The sequence below is a fragment of the Rhinolophus hipposideros genome (assembly GCF_964194185.1).
Source record: "Rhinolophus hipposideros genome assembly, chromosome: 24".
Taxonomy (NCBI): domain Eukaryota; kingdom Metazoa; phylum Chordata; class Mammalia; order Chiroptera; family Rhinolophidae; genus Rhinolophus; species Rhinolophus hipposideros.
This window is the reverse complement of record NC_138070.1, coordinates 35,671,781-35,687,914: the sequence shown is the minus strand read 5'-3', so window position 1 is coordinate 35,687,914 and position 16,134 is coordinate 35,671,781. Positions and strand designations below refer to the sequence as shown.

Here is a 16,134-nt window from a genome sequence, read left to right as displayed (position 1 = left end):
GCCTCCCTCATTTTACACTGAGGAACTCCAATGTAAAACTGCACTAATACCAGCAAAGACCCTGAGTCTGACACAAGGTCTGAGCTTCCCTATGTGAGTGGCTGTGGGAGACTGGTGCCCTGGTATTGTCCCTTTATCCAGCCAGCTGGGACTTGCACTTGAATAGCCCTTCCTCCCTCCTACTGACATCTCACTCCTAGCTGGGGGGTGCAGAACTGCGGGTGACTAGTGCCTAAGGCCATTTCCTTTTCTCCTAGAACTTGAACCTTAGTCCTTACCACCCATTTCATTCCCTAGTTGTCCTGACTACTTCAGAAACTCTCCACCCCAGCCCTTCCACAACACCCACCTTCTCCAGAGAGCAGTTCAGCTTTGCAAAACCATCAGACTTGAACTTTGTAGTATTTGCTGCCATCATCTAGTTTCTGCCATTTCATGCTGGGTCCTTTCTATCCATCCATAACCTTTTTCAGACGCTTTGGTCAAATCCCCATGGAAATTTCCACTTTGATTTTAACATTGCTTAGTCTCCTTTCTCCTTCCACTGCCAACATGATCACTTTCCCTGATTTTCTTTGTGAATCTTTCTTTCCCTTCTTTATATTCATTTTGGACTCTTTTATTGTTCTTTGATGACTTTTTTTCTCAAATTTCCCTACACACCCTCCTAATGTCCATTACTGTTCAGCATTACCTGTTGTAGTTCTTTTCATTATTCGTTTTCCTTATTCTAATGACTGTCCTTCTTTGCTGTTTTAATGTCTTTATTCACCTAAAAAAGCAGATCGGTTTGTTTTCTGTCCAGTCTGCCTACACCATCACCAATTCTGGAGGGGTCTTAAAATTTCATGCCGGGGTAGGATATATCACGTGGATAGGGGAAGACAGGAGGTAAACCACTGAATTAAAAAATAAATAAATAAATAAATAATACCTAACACTTAGGTAGTTTTATCGTAATTGTGCCAGGCACGATTCTCAGCCCTTTACTTATGTTAGTTATCTCATTTAATCTTCATAGTAGCCTCTGAGCTGAGGAATATCATCATCCCTGTCTCATAGATGAAGAAATGGGGGTACAGAGAGGCTAAGTAACTTGCCCAAGCCCACACAGATGGCAGGTATGCTGAGTCAAACTTCACAGCTAAGCAGAATGGCTTGAAAGTCATGCTCTTTATGTTTACCTGCCTGTGGGGACAGAGCCAGGAGTGCAGTTTCTAGGCTGTCACGTGGAAAGGTGCTGGCTCAGGTAGTAGATGGCCATCAACTGTGATTGGATGGCCATCAGCTGTGGCTAGTTGGCCGTCAGCTGTAACCAGTGAGCCACTGGCCACGAATATAACTGCTGTGGCTACGCTAGCAGAAAATGGGGGCTAGCAAGAAGATGGTGGCTGGCAAGCACAGACTGCAGTTAGCACAGCGGAATGCGGGTTGTGGATTGCAGAGAAGTGGATAGCAGGTTGCAGATAGTGTGGCTCCTGCTTCCTGTGTCTCCAACCCAGCCGCCAGTGAGACTATAGTGGTGTGACTCCCTTATCTGTAGCTCTGTGGCTGTTCCCTTTTGGCCTCATCGTGTCCTACATTCTTATGTGGGGAGTGGGACCTGAGAGACCCCGCAGGCCACCCCGCATGACACTGCCTCTAAGCAGTTGATGGTTAATAAACAAAAGAGATGAGAAGTCACTTTCCAAAGAGACACACAATCATGGGAAGCACACACAATGCCCTTTTTCTCCTTCACCTTCCCTCTCTTTTTCCCTTCCTCTTTTCTGTCTCTCCTCTCAATTAAAGCTGCCATTTCCTGTATACTGGGAGAGAAGACATCAAGTGACCTCTCAAGGTCTATCGTGTTTCTGGGCTCCTGTAGTTCTGTGAGACTTCCTGTTTTATCACCATCTTTTTAGTTTACAATCAGTAATCAGACTCTAGAGAAAAGGAATTTCACCTTTTTGGCAAAGGCGTCTGATCTATATTTGTAGTCTCAGGACAGGCAGAGGGATCAAGGTGCACATGTTATAAGCAGTGCAAATATGGCCTGTCACGCGGGGTGTCCTGCGGGGTCTCTAGTCCTGCTCCCCACATAAGAACGCAGGACATGGTGAGGCCAAAAAGGAACACCCACGGAGCATAGATAGGGGAGTCATACCACTATCATCTCGCTGGCGGCTGGGTTGGAGACACAGGAAGCAGGAGCCACACTATCCACAACCCTCACTCCGTCGCTTGCCAGCTCAGCCACCATCTTGCTAGTCCCCATTTTCTGCTAGCGTAGCCACAGCAGTTATATTAGTGGCCAATGGCTCACTGGTTACAGCTGGTGGCCAACTAGCCACAGCTGATGGCCATCCAATCACAGTTGATGGCCATTTAATACTCGAGTGAGCACTTTTCCACGTGAGGCTGAGAGCCTGGAAACTGCACTCCTGTCTCTGTCCCCATAGGGCCTTTTACTCAAAGGACTACATATCCCATAGTGCAGCAGGTGAAAGATGATGTGACCAGGGTTTGAAACTGCTTTACTTGGTTTGCTTGCAGCCCCTCCCACCAAAAGACAGTTGCCACAGAGGAGGCGCTTCCTAAAGAAGCAGGTGCAGCATCCAGCGTCTGAGTACAACTGGGTGCTTGTACTTCCTACCATATCTTACCTATCCCCTGACAAAACTCATTCCAGCCTCTCTTCAAGCATCTGAGGGTATTTTCCCCCCTTCCTTAACTTAGTGCGTAAGTACAGTGATTAAGGAGTTAGAACATAATACCTAGGGTAAAGTAATTAGTACAAATAATTGCCCTAAAGGGGAAATGATAACATAAAGAGGTCTATCTATTTATCTTTTCGCTAAATATGAAGCAAGATGGAATGAGATGAAGTTACAGAAGAGAGAGCTTCTCATCTCTAGTTTGAAAAGCAAAAGCATAGAATAGAGGAGTTATTTATCCTATAAGGAATTATTTAGATTGATTCCTTTCAGGTAAGTAGCAGAAATGCTATTCTATTGCTCCTTAATTATATACACTGCATTAGTTTGTCTTTCCTTTTTCCCTTTCAGTGTCATTCTCTTTTCTGTCTTCCTGGAATTATCTTTGAACTCTGGTACATATTCCTTCTCTGCTCTCTCATTAAATAAAGCCTAGCATAATCCCCTGCCTCCCACCTTGCCCCATCTTCTAGGTTGTTTATTCTGTAGCTAATAGCACTCTACCTGCTGCTTTGCGTTCAAGACATATGAATGGCTTTGTAAAATCGACATGGATGGTCCGGTTGAACAGCTCTCCTAAATGCCGTCTGCTGTGTCCACCATCAGGGGCTGTGTGGCGGTTGTATGCCTTTAAGAACTGAGTAGGTAAATGGGTTTGGTCATTTGGGAGACTGGATGGAGTCCCATTAACATGGGTCTGGTTTCTGTGTGATTTTGATGAAACAGAACATCCTCATTCGTGGGTACTCACCTTCTGCTCTCCATCTGTTTGTGTGTTTGACTGGCAGCCCAAGAACAGAGGACTGAAGGCCACAGTGAAGCCAGAAGGAACATTACAGACTTCCGAGCAGAGAGGACATGTGGAATTGGCATGATCCCCACATATTTGTGTGTGTGTGTGTGTGTGTGTGTGTGCGCGTGTGTGGTGTAATACCTCTCGTGTAGTATACTAGCAAAGTTTCTTACCATTTTCAAGTTGATCGTATCTGTGACCGTAGTCTAGGGCTTATAGGAACAAGGCAATGAATAAAAGAAAACCTACCCACTGGCCTAAATGATATTCTATTACTCTCAACCCTGTCCTTTTTTATATGGCTCATTATATGGGTTTATGGAACTTGGTGCCCCTTGGTTTATTAGAGTAAGGTGGGATAGGAACAGGAGAAGTGATACATTCTGTGTTTATGATGGCTGGAAAATAATGTACCTTCAGGAACCAGGGCACATATCCTTTTTTCCCCCCTTAATTTTAATCTTGATAGTTGACCAATTTGGTCAGGGGTCTTGGTCTACTTTTCTGCCTAAATGAAGTGAACATGATTGAATCTTTGATGATGCTTTTTAAAAACAGTTTCCATTGGACACAGGAAATTCGTTAAATCTATGCACTAACCTTTAGATAGGCCCAAGATTCCCCCCCCCCAATATTTGATTGTGTATTTTCATATAATTTGCCATCTTCAAAAAAGGGGAGGGGATCCCAAAGGGAAATATCAAATTAATTCAGATTTTTTTTCATTTTCTGCGAGTATAATGATGGGGGGCAGGAGTTGGAGACAGATTAAGGGGGCAAAAGTGAAGTGGTGGGAAATTTGTTAATGTGTATTTAGTGGAAAGGAATTTGAAGTCAGTGAACATGGGATTGAGTCCCAGTTCTGCTATGCTAAGTGACCTTGGGCAAGTCACTTAGAATCTCTGAATCTCATTTTAATTATCTTTGAAATGGGAAAAATAATACCTCACAGGGTTCCTGTGTGTATCAAATGAGTTAATTAATTTGAAATGCATTGTAAATTATGGAGCATTGTACCACTGGGAATTGTTCTATTATTATTCCTGTCGTTAAGTCAGACACTTGGATGCTGGTAAAGTACCCTGGTAGAATTGTTGGTATCGTCATTTCTTTTGGAAAACTACTCTGCATTGGTCTACCTAAGTGTGTAGTTTCATTGTGAAGTCAGGCTTGAACAGAAGCAGGATAAGAGAAAAGAATGAGAGAAATTGTAGGGGGAACTGAATGAGTGAGCACACACTCATTGCCTTCTTCTTTTTATTCTCCCATATTTTAATCAATTTAACCCTTGCTTTGCTGGGCGTTTCTATGCTCTAGGAAGTGGATTGGGAGCTGGGGTGGGGAGGAAAAGGGAAGGGGGAATGAAGGGGCATCAATTTCTCTCAGGAGCTCATTATTTCTGAGGGAACAGTCTATAAGGAATTGGGAAACATGTTGGGATACCTTTCTTGACCTTTTTGCTTTTTTTTTTTCTGGGCCTTAGTTTCCTTATCTGTGAAATGGAGCTGAAGCCTTAAGGTCCCATGCATCTTTAACATTTTGTTGATCTGAAGCCATAGACATGAAGGAATCAATGTCAGTAAAAGCAAGCCCAGGTTAGCACATGAGATGAGCTGACAGAGCTGGAGTTGACAGAGGGAAAATGCTAGGAAGGAGTTATATATATTTAGGGATGCCTGAGGATATTGGTCTGCTTTTCCATAGGTTATTTTCTCTGACTGGGAGAACTATCTCTAAAGACTTGTATGTGTTTGATTTAACATTTTGACAGGAAGATAAGTGGCACACAACCTTGTTTCTTTGCTGGTTTCAAGGAGGGGAGTTGCTTTTCTGCGTTTATGCTGGCAGCCGCATAAGCAAGTGCACTCAGTGGACATGCGCACTGTGTTTTAAAGTAGAAATGTGAGAAGCCTGTTCCCCTCTTCCCTCTAGGGCCTGGGGTACTCTGATCCCTTTCCCCGGGCTGCCTGAGTAAAATGGGCCAGAGAGTAAGCTGTAGTCACTGCAAACAGAGCGGCCTGTCCCTGCTGGGCAGGAAACCTAGAGTGATGAATGGGGCCGGATGAAGTCATCCTGCTCCTCCAATCAGGCTGCTCCGAGAGAGCCAGGGGCCTCTGCAGATCCAGCCGGGTGGCCGGCTGCTCTCATGTAGCTTTAGACAGAGGCTGGGAGTCTCTGGGTGTGGAGTGGGGGTGTGAGCCGCCCTCTCCTGGCTCCTGTGTAGGCCTCAGTCAGTCTGAATGTTATTGCAAGGTGAGTGGCTTCACCGGGCGGATTCCTGTCCCTTGCATCCTCCACCTCGCTGTGCTGGGCTCCAGCTTTGTGGCTCCGGCACCTCCTTGCACAGCACCTTCTGCTTCCATCCGAGCACCTGCACCTTCTTGAGGTTCTCACACCACCCCCTCCCCAACACCACTAGCCCTTAGCCTTCTCCCTTCCTGCTGCCCTTAGCACTTGCTCAGTTGGCCTGTTCCACATGCTCTCCTCTTCCTGACCCTTGGGGACCGCGTTGGGTGGGTGATGGGAGGGTCAGGCCTTCACCTCTGTGCTCTCCCCCAGCAGGGGGCGCCCTGTTGAGCCCCTCTCTTGCCTCCTGGTAAGAAGTACCAGGCAAGGGGAGATCCCCTTGATGGGCCTGATCTGGGCATCTGTGGGGATATAGTCAGGCCCCTCAGGCTTTCTTGGGACCCTAAAGCTCTTTCCCCCAACAGAGGAGGTCCCAGGGGTCCAGAAAGTAGAAATAAGTCTCTTATTCTCCCTGACCTTCCAGAGGGGTGGTTTGTTCTTTCTGGTGGACATTTGTGACTCTGCCTTTTCTCTCTGGGTGGTGCTACTGCTCCTTAGGCCAAGCAGGGATCATGGAGCCGGCTGATATGGCGACAGCAAAGGTAGGATGGAAATGCTGCCGGCCGCACTGTGCGTAAGTGGCTTCGCTTGGCAAGTTCTGCCTTTGGTTCACTTTTCTGTCCCCTCCTGTCCCTCAGCCCACCACTCCCGAGCATCCAGGGGCTGTGTCAGAGTGGAGGGAAATAATGTGAGCATGAGGACCTCAGGAGAAGACAGGAAGGACTGGGTCCAACACAACATACTCCTCACCTTTATGTGCCTAGAAGTCTGAGTGTGTGTGTGTGTGTGTGTGTGTGTGTGTGTGTGTGTGTGTGTGAGATCTATAGCTTTGTCTGGGCAGACTTACGTGTCTATCTGTCTCTAACTTTGCCTTGTTTTTTTTTCATTTCTCTTTATCCTATCTCTTTTTAGTCACCCCTCTCCTTTATTCTCTCTTTTTCCCCTGCCTCTTCCATGCATTATGGTGCTTTCTTAATCCATTTGTGCCATCTCCACACTTCCTTTTCTGCTTCTGTGTGATTCTCCTTCCCTCTGCCTGTTGTATAAGGAATGGGTGGGGTTGGTGTGGGCTGGATAGTCAAGAACAGAGTCTGCCTCTCATCCTGCAGCAGATGTTGGCCTTGGGATTGGCGAGGAGTTTGTCTCTGAGCGGCAGATGCTGCTGTTGTTCCCTCCCACCGCCCATCTGATGCCCCGATGGAAGTGCGGTTCTGGGCACCTCTTGGGAATGGTGCCAGGGTGCTACGTCGCGTGGACCCCACAGGCACGCTAGAGGGCGTTCCTGAGATAGTTTCTCAGCAACATCTCCCCTGAATACTGCTTGCAATCTGAAATTTGTTTTTCTGTGCATTTTTCCAAACAAGGAGCTTGAGCCACGGGGAATGGGTTGGGGAATCTAAGGAGGCATTGTCTGTAAGCCCCAACCCAAGCCCCTGTGTACAGGGGCAGACCTGCAATCCGAGGCTATCTCAGCCCTCGGATTGAGGTCCTTCCTTTTTGGCCAGATGGCTGGGTTTCCTTTCTCTCGGAGATGGAAGACTGCACAAGGCTCTGGAGCTGGTTCGGTACCCCGTGTGTATGGAAGCCGGGATGAGGGAGGAAGCTGCAGCCACAGTGGTGCTGAGGGCAGTAATGTGTCAAAGTGCTTAGGACACATCTCTGAAAGTCACAGAACTAGATTCTTGGCTCCTTTCTCTCACTCCCACGTGCTGTGTGGTCTGATCCAAGTTACTTAACCTCTCTGGGCTTTCATCGTCTAGTCTGCGAATCGGTGAAAATTACATGCATCTGTTATTTTAACAAGCTTAGATCTGTCAGATACTTTGTTTTCTCTGCAGAATGGAGCTAGGGAGAACAAAACTAAATGAGAACAGGCCTCCCTGAATCCTCCCAACCCTCCTCTCTCGCCTCCTTGCCTCCTTTCCCTCTCTTTTCCCTCCTCCCACAAACATTTGCGTACCCACTGTGAGCATGGAAGGTTCCACGTGCTATCGCCCCTGGCGGTGCAAAGAGGCAGCCGTGGCAGCAGGCATCTGCAACTGTGTGGATCCCAAACAGTGTGTTCCGAGTGCTGTCTGGTTGTAATGTTGCTACCTGCAAGGTCAAGTGTAATGATCGCCAGGCTTACCCTCTTACAAACCTGCCAGTCAACTAGCTCTTGAGTTGTAAGTGGTTTGGGATCAACCAACTAGCTGTCAAGGGGAGGTGGTGGTGAGTGCTCTGAGGAAGAGGTGGGTTGGGGGCACTGGGGAGTTATCCTGCAGTTAGTTTGCACATGTGTGTTTCTGTCTGCATTTGCATAGGGAGGTAGAAACAGGCAGCTTCACTTTTCTTTGGCCCTTGCCATCCCTCATCCCAGACTATAGATTATGTAATCAGGTGTGGAATTAAGACCTCAGGGCTGGACCATTCGTGAGGCTAGCATTTGCTTCAGGACCTGGACCACAGAGTGAATGTGATTGGTCACAGAAAAAGACACCATTTAATTCCAGCACTGTGGTTCTTTTTCTTTAACCTTCTCTAGCCCAAACCCTTTGGAGGGAGTTTAGTTCAGTGTTTTCAGTCTGGGCCCATGAACCATTAAGGTCCTTGGGTGGATTTTAGGAGAGGGTCCATGAGTTTCTATCACATATAGGCAGAGTTATGTATCTCTGTGCTTTCTTCTGGGAAGAGTGTCCGTGGCTCTCATTAGATATCCAGAACCTTTAACTGATCAGGGTACTCCCAAAACGAGCCTCTTTGCATTTTGCAGCGCAGGTACAAAGAGAACCTGTGTTATGGCTGATGTACTGAATTTTTGATAATGTTTAAATGTAGTGGAACTGTTGAGTTAAAAATCATATTGTGACTCATTGTAAGTCATTTAGATATGATTTGTATATCATTTTTTAAATGTCTAAAAACACGTAAATACATCTCCCTCCCTTACCTTAGCCTTTCCCCTTTTATTTCTGAGGTACTGTTCCCAGGATTTCTCTTAACCCCCCAATGAATTGGGTTTAATTACCCCAGAATGAAATAGCTTTTGGTTGCAGGTGTGCTCACTTTTTTTTTTTTTTTTGACACTGTCTCTTTCCTTATAATTGAGAATGAAATGGTAGCTCTCGATTGGAGGTATGGTCACTTTGATGACAACACTGCCTATTTAGACTGTGTTCAATTCCTGGAGCAGGACTTTTGGAAGTGTGACTGTCATGCGGGAGACCCTGCTCACTGCACCATTTTTCGTGCGGGGTGGCCTGCAGGGCCTCTAGTGCCGCTCCCCACATAAGAACGCAGGATGTGGCTAGGCCAAAAAGGAACACCCATGGAGCCATAGGTAGGGGAGTCAAACCACTATAGTCTCACTGGAGGCTGGAGTCACACGATCTGCAACCTGCTGTCCGCTTCTCTGCCTGCCAACCAACCGACTCACCAAACAACGCAGCCGCTGCAGTTATATCAGTGGCTAATTGGCTAACTGGTTACAGCTGACGGCCAATTAGCCACAGCTGACGGCCATCTACTACCTGAGTCAGCACCTTTCTACATGAGTCCGAGTGCCTGGAACTGCTCTCTGGGACTCTGTCCCCACACTCCACCCCTGCAGGGTCTCGCCTCACAATCTACGCGACAAGTGTCTTCCGCGAGGGTCCCTGTGCGAGGATCTGGAGGTGAATGCAGTATCCTGGACAAAGCCAGGGCTCTCATGGCACTGCCACTCTCTCTGGGCACAGCCAGAGTTTCTCAGGGCACCACCAGTCCTTCTGAGCACAGCCAGACTTCCTGGACTTCTTAGGGTACCACCAGTCTCCTCCTGACAGGCGGTATTGTTGCACTGTAACCACTCGCCAGGGCTGTGGCAACACTTGAGGGTGGCGAGCATGCCCACATGTCACCGCTTTCACCACCCAGATCCGGAGATGGAATTCTCCTACCGACGTCTGTAAGCTGAGGCCATGTAGCACGTCCACCCCTAGAATATACTCCAGAACAGGGGAGACATAAATCATGTAGGTACGAGGGGGAAGCCTTCCTATACCCAGTGGTAAGGAAATAGCTTTCACAGTCACAGTGTTTCCCCCGTAGCCATCAATGCACATTGCTGGTCCGGGGATCAGTTCCGGGTTCCCATAAACAAGACTGCAGTCTGCGCCAGTGTCAACTAGGGCCAAAACCCTCTGCACATTGAAAGGGGACCAATGTATGGAGAGTTCCACATGGGGCCTCCGGTCCCCGCTCGTCCCCTCTGACCGGGTATCTTGGCCTCACCCTTAATCAAGCTGAACGGGTCGCGGTTTCCCAGACTTCTCCTTTAGGCTTCTCCGGAATTGCTGTTCCGACACAACTGTTTCCAAAGTTCCAACAAGAGTGCATTGGGTGCATTGTTGGTCTGTCTTCTCCCAATCGACCCCTGCTGCCATGAGATCATGCCACATCTGTGTGCGTGTTACTCTCTGAAGCCCACGACCTCGCCCCTTTACTTTTGATTTGGGCTTCCAGTCTCAACTGCTCTGACCGCCTGTCTTAACTTCCTTTGCCGCTGGCTTTCAACATCCCCTAGGGTGGCCATGGCTGCTGTAACTTCATGGATCCACCATCCCACATAGGCCGTAAGAATGGCAACCAAGGATCCAAAAGCACTCGCAGGTGCAGTATCCAAAACCAGATCTCTCATGCTGGCTGTAAAAAGCTCGTCATCCGGCCCCTGCATATTAGGGTTGAAAATAGCATGTCTCATACCCATTTCACAGATGATTTGAGTAAGTTCCGTATATGACTGCCATTGACTCACAGTGTCTGGCAGCTCGCCAGCCTGTCCCCATACTGTGCGTACTACAGCAGTGAGCCACTCCAGTAGAGAATGGTTGCCCTGGTTTTGGGCCAACCTATGGCAGTTCTGTAACCTTTGTCGCAGGGACGATGCACTGTCACAAAGGCTAGCTTTTCCATCTCGCCTGGGGAGCAGAGAATGCTGTCTGCTCCCTCATCCCATAAACGTAGTAGCCAAGCCGAGACTGGCTCTCCAGGGCGCTGTCAGCACCTCCTCCCCAGCTCCTGCAACTCAGTGGGAGTGTAAGGGGTGTAGGTTGTGAACTCAGTCACAGCTGGGTTGCCTGCAGCAAAGCCCCCGGGGGCCAAAGGTTGCTCACGTTTTACCTTTTGCTTCAAGATTGGCCTGGCTTGGGGGTTGGGAGCTACACTGTCTCCACTCGCTTCCTCCGCCTCTGCCTCAGAGTCTCCACTGTGGGGCCCCTCTTCTAACAGGCGGACCCGGACTTCCAGCGCCTCCAACTGGGACTCCTGGTCCGGCCCCTGGGCTCTTTCATGAAGCGCATTTTCTGTGTTGAGACTCAAGGCCGTGAGGAACATCCAGCCCACGTGGCCGGCTGTAGCCTTCGCTTCCTCCGGCAACCGCTCAGCCAGAGCCTGCAGGGCCCTCTCCACGCTGGCCGGAGAGCCGTCCATGACCTCCCCCCCTTCCTTGGGGGTCCAACTCCTGAGAACAGTGGCCACTGGACACCACACACTGTGTGGGGGCCACACGTCCTCCTGCCCAGAGTCAGACTCCATTTTTACCTGGTCGGAGTCTTGCTCGCCGCGCCAGGTGTCTGAGTGGGTGGAGGCCTCGGTGTAAGATGTCTACAACCCTCGGAGCCTAAGGCCGCAGCAGATCACCAAAATGAAGGCAACGCCTTCCATGGCCAACAGGGTGGTGTGCCAGCTGGAGGCTTGAGTCTCCCAGGCAGACCGCGCCTCCCATTCCTGGTGTCGCTCCTCATGGGCCTCCAGAAGCTGGGCTCTCACACGCACAAACCGCTCCACCATGCTTCGGTAGGTTTTGGCCGGCACCATACCCTTCTCGCTGCGCCATTTGTTGTGCGGGGCAGCCTGCAGGGTCTCAGCTCCCGCTCCCCACATAAGAACACAGGACATGGTGAGGCCAAAAAGGAACACCCAGGGATCCATATGTAGGGGAGTCATACCACTATAGTCTCACTGGAGGCTAGAGTCACACGACCTGCAACCTGCTGCTGCTTCTCTGCCTGCCAACCGACCGACTCTTGACTCGACTCTCCAACCAGCACAGCCACGGCAGTTATATCAGTGGCTAATTGGCTAACTGGCTACAGCTGATAGTCAATTAGCCACAGCTGACGGCCATCTACTACCCAAGTCAGCACCTTTCTATGTGAGGCCGAGAGCCTGGAAACTGCTCTCTGGGACTTTGTCCCCACAGTGACTGCACCTCCTGGAGTCTGGATTTTGAGGCTCTGTTACTGCATTGCCATGGTGCTACTTTTTTTTCTTAAGGTTGCCATGTTAGACTTGAGGCCATCTGATGTCCTGCCGTGACTGTTAAGATATGTAGATGATAAATTATGTCCAGAGGGTTTCTATTTCAACCTTGAGAAAGAGGTTGATAAGCATTCATTAATCCATCCAGCAAATATTTATTGAATGCCAATTATATTCCAGCAGAGAGTCCTATATGGAGGATTTAGATGGCTAGCACAAGATCACTGTGAGCAGTTGCTCATGGGATCTTAGGGGGACCGATGAGTAAACAGATGGGGAAGGAGTGGCACAAGGTAATAAGGGTTGTAATAGAAGTTCAAGCCGTCAGGGAAGCATAGAAGAACTATCTGATGTTGCCTGGGCAGGCAGGAGGGCTTTGGAAAGGAAGTGATGTTTGATCTGAAACCTGAGGCAGGGGTGGGAGTTTTATCAGGTGGACAAGAGAAGAGAAGTGACTAGTTATGATTGAGGTTTGAACATATCTGGGTTCAGATGCTGGCACTGCCTCTCTTGGGCTCTGCCAACTTGAGCGAGTTATCTTGGCCTTTTCTAGTCTCTGTTTCCTTATTTGTAAACGAGGGTGATACTATCGACCCCACAGGACTGTTGTGAGGATTAAATAAGATAACCTGGTAAAATGTCTGGCCTACCATAGATGTTCACTGAATAGTAGCTAGACAGGAGAAGTAGGCAGCATGCACATGGCAAAACCCAGGTCACTACAAGTCGTTTGGCATGATTGGCGAATAGGGTACATGGGGGAGATGGGAGGCAGATGATGAAACTGGAGATGCAAGCAGGAATTGACTTACCATGACTGCCTTGTACAGTACTGAGATTAGGCAGATGCTGGGAACAGTTGAAGGATTTTAAGATATCGGATTTGCTTTTGAAAAAGTACTGTTTGGCTATAAGGTAAACACATAATTGATAATTTCCTCATTTGCGCCATCTCTGACACTTATTTTTTTACACTCTAATCTTTACACTCTAATCTTTACACTTTAATCTTTACACTCTAATCTTTTTAAACACAGGGGTCGTGTTTTTGCTTTTTTAAGCCACAAAACCCTTAGCATCTAGCATATTAGTTGGTATATAATAGATGTTCAATAAATACATGGTGAATGAACAAATAGGAGAGGTAAGCACAACTGCAAACCTAAAGATGAGATTTGAAAGGCAGATAAAAACTGATAGCAGGAAACAAACTCTGGTCATATTTAGGGAGCTAGAATTGACATGACTTTCTACCTAATTAAATGGGGGGTGGGAGAGGAGGAGTGTGGGATGAATTCCAGGTGGCTGATTGGGTGACTTGGTAGTCGGTGGTGCCATTTATTGAGATAGGCACAGGTGGTGAGAGTCAGAAGGGGATGTGGAGAGGCGATGAGGAGTTTCATGTATTTATACTGGCTTGGAGGTGCCGATGAGACATTTAGGGAACAGTGTTCAGGAACAGTTGGGAATTTGTGTCTGAGATTAGGGGAGCGATAATAGTTGTACATATATATTTGGGAGGCTCAGGCATATCTCCAAGACATTGTCAAAGCATTCAAGACTAGCTTAGGTCATAATAAAAAAAATATATAACTATGTATGGGGATGAATAGTAACTAGACTTATTGTTATGACCATTTCACAATATACAGTTGAACCTTGAATAATGCGGGGATGTTATGGGTGTCAACCCCCTACCTCGCAGATGAAAATTCATGTATAACTTCTGACACCTTAAAAACTTAACTTCTAAATAGCCTACTATTGACTGGAAGCCTTACTAATAACATAAACACATATTTTCTATGTTATATGTATTATATACTGTGTTCAACAATAAAGTTAGAGAAAAGAAAATATTGAGAAAATACATGTACAGTATTATACATATTTATTGAAAAAAAGCCACATATAAATGGACCTGTGCAGTTTAAAACTCGTGTTTTCAGGGGTCACCTACCATGCTGTACAACTAAACTAATATAATGTTATACGAAGTGTGACAATTAAATTCAAGAACTTGTTGAACCGATGTTGCTAAACTTTTTTGATATGAGAGGGATTATTCGTTATGAATTTGTACCAACTGGACAGTTAACTGACTTTACTATTTGGAAGTGCTGAAAAGGCTGCGTGAAAAAGTTACATGACCTGAACTTTTCACCAACAATTCATGGCTCTTGCATCATGACAATGGACCAGGTCACACGGCACTGTCTGTGAGGGAGATTTTAGCCAGTAAACAAATAACTGTATTGGAACACACTCCCTACTCACCTGATGGGGCCCCCAATGACTTCTTTATCCGAAGAGAAAGGAAATATTGAAAGGAAGACATCTTGATGACATTCAGGACATCAAGGGTAATACGATGACAGCTCTGATGACCATTCCAGAAAAAGAGTTCCAAAATTGCTTTGAAGGGTGGACTATGAAGGTGACCACAGTGATATTCATCCATGAGGTATGTAGTACTTTTTCTAGGATGAGTTCGCAAACTTAATTGTCAGAACTCATATGTTAAAGACTAGGTTAGAAAGCCCTGTGACCCAGATGACCACCTAAAGACACGAGACTTGACTAGAGATACTTTTCAGATCCTCACCGTTAAGAGGCTGAGGCTTTCCTAATAGTGGAATGTGAGGTCATAGGACCAAGAAGGCATTCATAGAGGTGTCTGAACTTATGGATTTTGTAAATAAACTTTTTTTTCTTTATTTTGATCTTTTTTCTTTCTTTCTTCCTTTCTTTCTTTCTTTCTTTCTTTCTTTCTTTCTTTCTTTCTTTCTTTCTTTCTTTCTTTCTTTCTTTCTTTCTTTCTTTCTTTCTTTCTTCCTTTCTTTTTTATTACTTTCAGGTACACAAGACAAAGTAATACTTAGATGTTTATCATTTATATCCCTCACACTGTGGACCCCCCTCCCCCCATCCACTATCCCTCTGACATCGCACCGAGCTATTACATTTCCACTGTCTCTATACCTAATGCTGTACTCCGCTTCTTGTAAGTATATACGTACATATATATATTTATAAACTTATAGTTGGCATTCATTATTGTTCAGCTTCAGGTGTACAGTGCAGTGATCAGGCATCTACATCTTCCCTGAGGTGGTCTCCCAAATGGGACACGTGTCCTTCGGATACCCTACGAAATCTTTACAACATTATTGATTCCATTCCCCAAATTAATTTTCAAAACCCCGTGGCAATCTTGTGGTTACTGACTGTTTTTTAATCCCCTCACCTTCCCCCTTATCCCCACCCCCCTGCCCATCTAGCAACCCTCAGTTTTTCCTCTTTGCCTCCAAAACTGTTTCTGATTAGTTCATTCACTTATTCTCTTCTTTACATTCCACATATAAGTGAGATCATATGGTACTTGTCTTTCTCTGTCTGACTTATTTCACTTAACATAATGTTCTCTAGGTCCATCCATGTTGTTGCAAATGATAAGATTTCTTTCTTCTTTATGGCCGCGTAATACTCCATTGTATAAATGTACCACAATTTCTTAATCCAGTCATCTACCGATGGGCATTTCGGTTGTTTCCATGTCTTGGCTATTGTGTATAGTGCTGCAATAAACATAGGAGTGCATACAGATTTTTGAATTGGAGTTTTGGATTTCTCCGGATAGATACCTAAGAGTGGAATTATTGGATCATAAGGTAGTTCCATTTTGAGATTTTTGAGATACCTCCATACTGTTTTCCATAGTGGCTGCACTAATCTGCAATCCCACCAACAGTGCACTAGCGTTCCCTTTTCTCCACATCCGCGCCAGCACTTGTTGTTTGTTGATTTATTGATGACAGCCATTTTGACTGGGGTGAGGTGGTATCTCATTGTGGTTTTTATTTGCATTTCTCTGATGGTTAGTGAGGTTGAGCATTTGTTCATATGTCTGTTTGCCATCTGCATGTCCTTTTTAGAAAAATGTCTCTTCATATCCTCTGCCCATTTTTCAATTTGGTTGTTTGTACTTTTGGAGTTGAGTTGAGTGATTTTTTTATAAAT

The 16,134-nt window shown here is 46.4% G+C and overlaps 1 protein-coding gene across 9 annotated transcripts in view; it reads left to right on the top strand.

Moving 5' to 3' along the window:
• The window catches only part of GRAMD1B (GRAM domain containing 1B), a gene marked incomplete at its 5' end in the record, with an annotated part of 168,168 nt that overhangs the window by 50,423 nt on the left and 101,611 nt on the right, over positions 1-16,134 (top strand). The window contains 2 exons of one of the 9 annotated variants that reach the window (XM_081037373.1): positions 5,657-5,742; positions 6,334-6,377. The exons of 6 other annotated variants lie outside the window; for them this stretch is intronic. Coding sequence is in view for 2 of the 3 variants with exons in the window: in XM_081037379.1 (XP_080893505.1) it covers positions 5,730-5,742; positions 6,334-6,409 (89 nt within the window). Of the gene's footprint in view, positions 1-3,484; positions 3,696-5,656; positions 5,743-6,333; positions 6,410-16,134 lie in introns of those variants that run through there. 2 more of the 9 variants (XM_081037379.1, XM_081037375.1) reach the window with 2 other exon arrangements.